The sequence below is a fragment of the Lactuca sativa genome, chromosome 4 (genome assembly GCF_002870075.4).
Source record: "Lactuca sativa cultivar Salinas chromosome 4, Lsat_Salinas_v11, whole genome shotgun sequence".
Taxonomy (NCBI): Eukaryota; Viridiplantae; Streptophyta; class Magnoliopsida; order Asterales; family Asteraceae; genus Lactuca; species Lactuca sativa.
This window is the reverse complement of record NC_056626.2, coordinates 43792624-43795680: the sequence shown is the minus strand read 5'-3', so window position 1 is coordinate 43795680 and position 3057 is coordinate 43792624. Positions and strand designations below refer to the sequence as shown.

Genomic DNA, 3057 nt, shown 5'->3' with positions numbered 1-3057 from the left:
TTTTTTTTTTCCTTTCATTTCTCTTCTTTGTCTTACTTACTTTATTTTCTTTTATCTTCTTTTCTTTGCTTAAACTCGGGAACTAGAAGTACTTGAATCTCTCTCTCTTTAGGATGTAAAACTTCACGACTTGCTCCATGTTACATACATATGTTCCTTTAACATTTCGCTCTCAAGATGAAATTATATTAAAAATACTCTATTTAATCGATGAAATTATATGGTCTTTGTCTAACCAAACATTCAAGTCAATCCTAATCTTAGCGTATGCGAAAACATATTGCAACATCTTCTCTAAGATGAATAGAATTGACATGTCTTTCGGAAACCTTGTAGTTTCCATATGGCATATGCAATGATAACTTTTAAAACAAAAACCCTCAAAAGTCGTAGTAATGATTAGATCTACAAGTCTTGTAACAAAGATATATGGATTATCGCCCTCTTTTACGATCCAAATACGGATTAACCCGTCCCCGCCTATATTGGTGTCACAATCCGCACATCTCGATCCTTCTTTATCACGTCTGCCTGCCGTTTTCCAACTTCCAATTCCACCAATCCCCTTCCCTCTTTTTCGATTTCCAGACAAAAAAACGATCGTCTCCAAATTCCTACTTCTAGTGGAACAACAAGTAAATTTGATCCGGGTTTGGAGCTTTTGGTTCATATTCTCGAAGATCTCGCCGGCCGGCCGTTAATTCATCATCTGCAACCGGATTTCCAGCAATGGAAGGGGCCTCGATGGGCCCATCTGAAGCTTCGGTGGCTATGTACAACCTCAAAGATGCATACAGTTTCTGGGATGTATTAAACAATTCCCCTGTTTGGCAAGATCGAATTTTTCATGCTCTTGCTGCTCTCTATGGCATCGTTTCCATCGTCGCGCTGGTGAGTTTCCATTTACTTCGTTGATACAGTACGTTTTTGTACTGTACTTTCTCCCATCTTCTGTTTCTAGGGTTTCCATTTGAACCTAACGAGCTTTTCGCTGTATAACGAACAATTGATTGAATATATTATAATCATGAGCTTTCGTTACTCATATCGAAGATCATAAAACTACTATAAACTTTTCCATTTAGATTCATGACATGATTTCGTTTTTTCATCCTTGATTATAGTTAATGATCACGCATGATTTTCGATGGTTGTAGGTACAATTAATTAGGATCCAACAAAGAGTGCCAGAATATGGTTGGACTACTCAGAAGGTCTTTCATTTCCTCAATTTCTTGGTTAATGGGGGTCTGTATATTTTTGTTATCTTTTCAAAATTGCATTTAGAAACCTTCTTCTTCTTCTTCTTCTTCTTCTTCTTCTTCTTCTTCTTCAGTTTGTACTGATTATTATATTAAATATGGTACTATTATTGCAGCTAGATGTTTAATTTTTATTTTCCGTCATGATATCCAAGAGTTGACACCTGAGGTTAGAATTATTCTCGTTTTAATCACACTTACATATATCCATAAATTTATCATCTTTTTCTTGAATATGTTCTTTTGTCAGATTTATCAACATATGTTACTTGATCTACCAAGTCTTGCGTTTTTCACCACCTATGCTCTCTTGATTCTGTTTTGGGCTGAAATTTACTACCAGGTTTAATTTCTATTCCTCTTTATTTCTTCTAAAATCAAAATCTCAATATTTATTTATTATTCATTTTATAATGATTTGAACAATCTAAAACAGGCAAGAGCAGTCTCAACTGATGGACTTAGACCAGCTTTTTTTACAATCAATGGAATTGTTTATGCAATTCAGATTGCTTTATGGCTAATAATTTGGTGGAAGCCTATCAATACTTTGGTCATACTCTCCAAAGTTTTCTTTGCAGGTTTTTGTAAAATAAATATTTTATTCTTTTTTATTGTTTGAAGTTCATATTTATTTTTGGAAATTTGTCACACTCACACATTTGTTTTTGTAGGTGTCTCTTTGTTTGCAGCCTTCGCCTTTCTTCTTTATGGAGGAAGGTATTTATTATAAAGAATCTTTTTATGTACATAACTATTATGAATGGATTTTATTATTAATCATTATATATATTTTTTTACTTTATGTATTATTTTGTGTAGGCTATTTTTAATGTTGAAGCGGTTTCCTGTGGAATCCAAAGGCCGTCGAAAGAAGTTACAAGAGGTGTGTTTTTGTATTTAAAAAAAAAAAAAAAAATTGGACAATTATATTTATATCTATGAAAAATTTAATATTATTTATTTGTTTGTGAAGGTTGGCTACGTGACAACAATTTGCTTTACGTGTTTCCTTTTGAGATGTATCATGGTGAGAGAGGCCTTTCACTTTTTAATTTTTATAATTACAAAGTGATGATTTTACTTATTATTATAATTTATAAAATTTTAATATTTTCTTTGATGGTGATGTTAGATGTGTTTTAATGCGTTCAATGAATCCGCCAATCTTGATGTGTTGGAACATCCTGTTTTGAGCTTCATCTTCTACTTGGTATGTCACTCTACTACAAAAAAATAGCAATGTATTTTCATTGATTTTTTTTGTTAATGTTTTATTTTTTAATTATTATTCTTGACAGTTGGTGGAGATATTACCTTCGTCTTTAGTTCTGTTTATTTTGAGGAAGTTGCCTCCTAAAAGAGGGATCATACAATATCATGCTATTCGATGAGTAGAATCCCCTTCAGAAATCAGAATAGATTGAAGTCTTAAGATTTCAAAAGCCTTGTTTGGGTTTGTGGAATATGTTATATGTACGTTGTAGTGAGTTGTATTAGTGAAATATGTCGGCATGAATTTGAGTTGATATATTATATAGCTGGTGGTTATATTTTTATCTTTATTTTTTTTTTGTGGATCCTACTTTTTTGGTAAAAAAAAAAAAGAGAATGTTAACACACTTCTTATTCAGATCAAACGACCATGTAAAATTAAAGATATATTTGAAAGAATTTTAAAATACTCTAAACTAATGGAACACTATTATTAGTAATTTTTTAATTTTAATAAGTTAGTTTATTAATTTCTTTAATTACAAAAATAACAACCTAAGAAACTCTAAATATAAGCTAA

General features: G+C 31.5%; 1 protein-coding gene across 1 annotated transcript; it reads left to right on the top strand.

Moving 5' to 3' along the window:
* Positions 1-295: 295 nt before the first annotated feature.
* LOC111914659 (tobamovirus multiplication protein 3) lies at positions 296-2827 on the top strand. The gene is made up of 10 exons (XM_023910360.3): positions 296-891; positions 1158-1248; positions 1379-1431; positions 1513-1605; positions 1699-1843; positions 1937-1982; positions 2085-2148; positions 2239-2292; positions 2398-2475; positions 2564-2827. Exons 1-10 carry the CDS (start codon positions 730-732, stop codon positions 2654-2656), a joined length of 879 nt encoding a protein of 292 aa, XP_023766128.1. The 5' UTR covers positions 296-729; the 3' UTR covers positions 2657-2827.
* Positions 2828-3057: the final 230 nt, after the last annotated feature.

What these genes read in the sequence shown, in the direction of transcription:
- LOC111914659 (XM_023910360.3), top strand. Translation starts at nt 730, where the DNA reads ATGGAAGGGGCCTCGATGGGCCCATCTGAAGCTTCGGTGGCTATGTAC. An exon ending in TCGTTTCCATCGTCGCGCTG is followed by an intron (nt 892 to 1,157) that starts GTGAGTTTCCAT and finishes CGATGGTTGTAG; the next exon opens with GTACAATTAATTAGGATCCA. An exon ending in GTCGAAAGAAGTTACAAGAG is followed by an intron (nt 2,149 to 2,238) that starts GTGTGTTTTTGT and finishes TTGTTTGTGAAG; the next exon opens with GTTGGCTACGTGACAACAAT.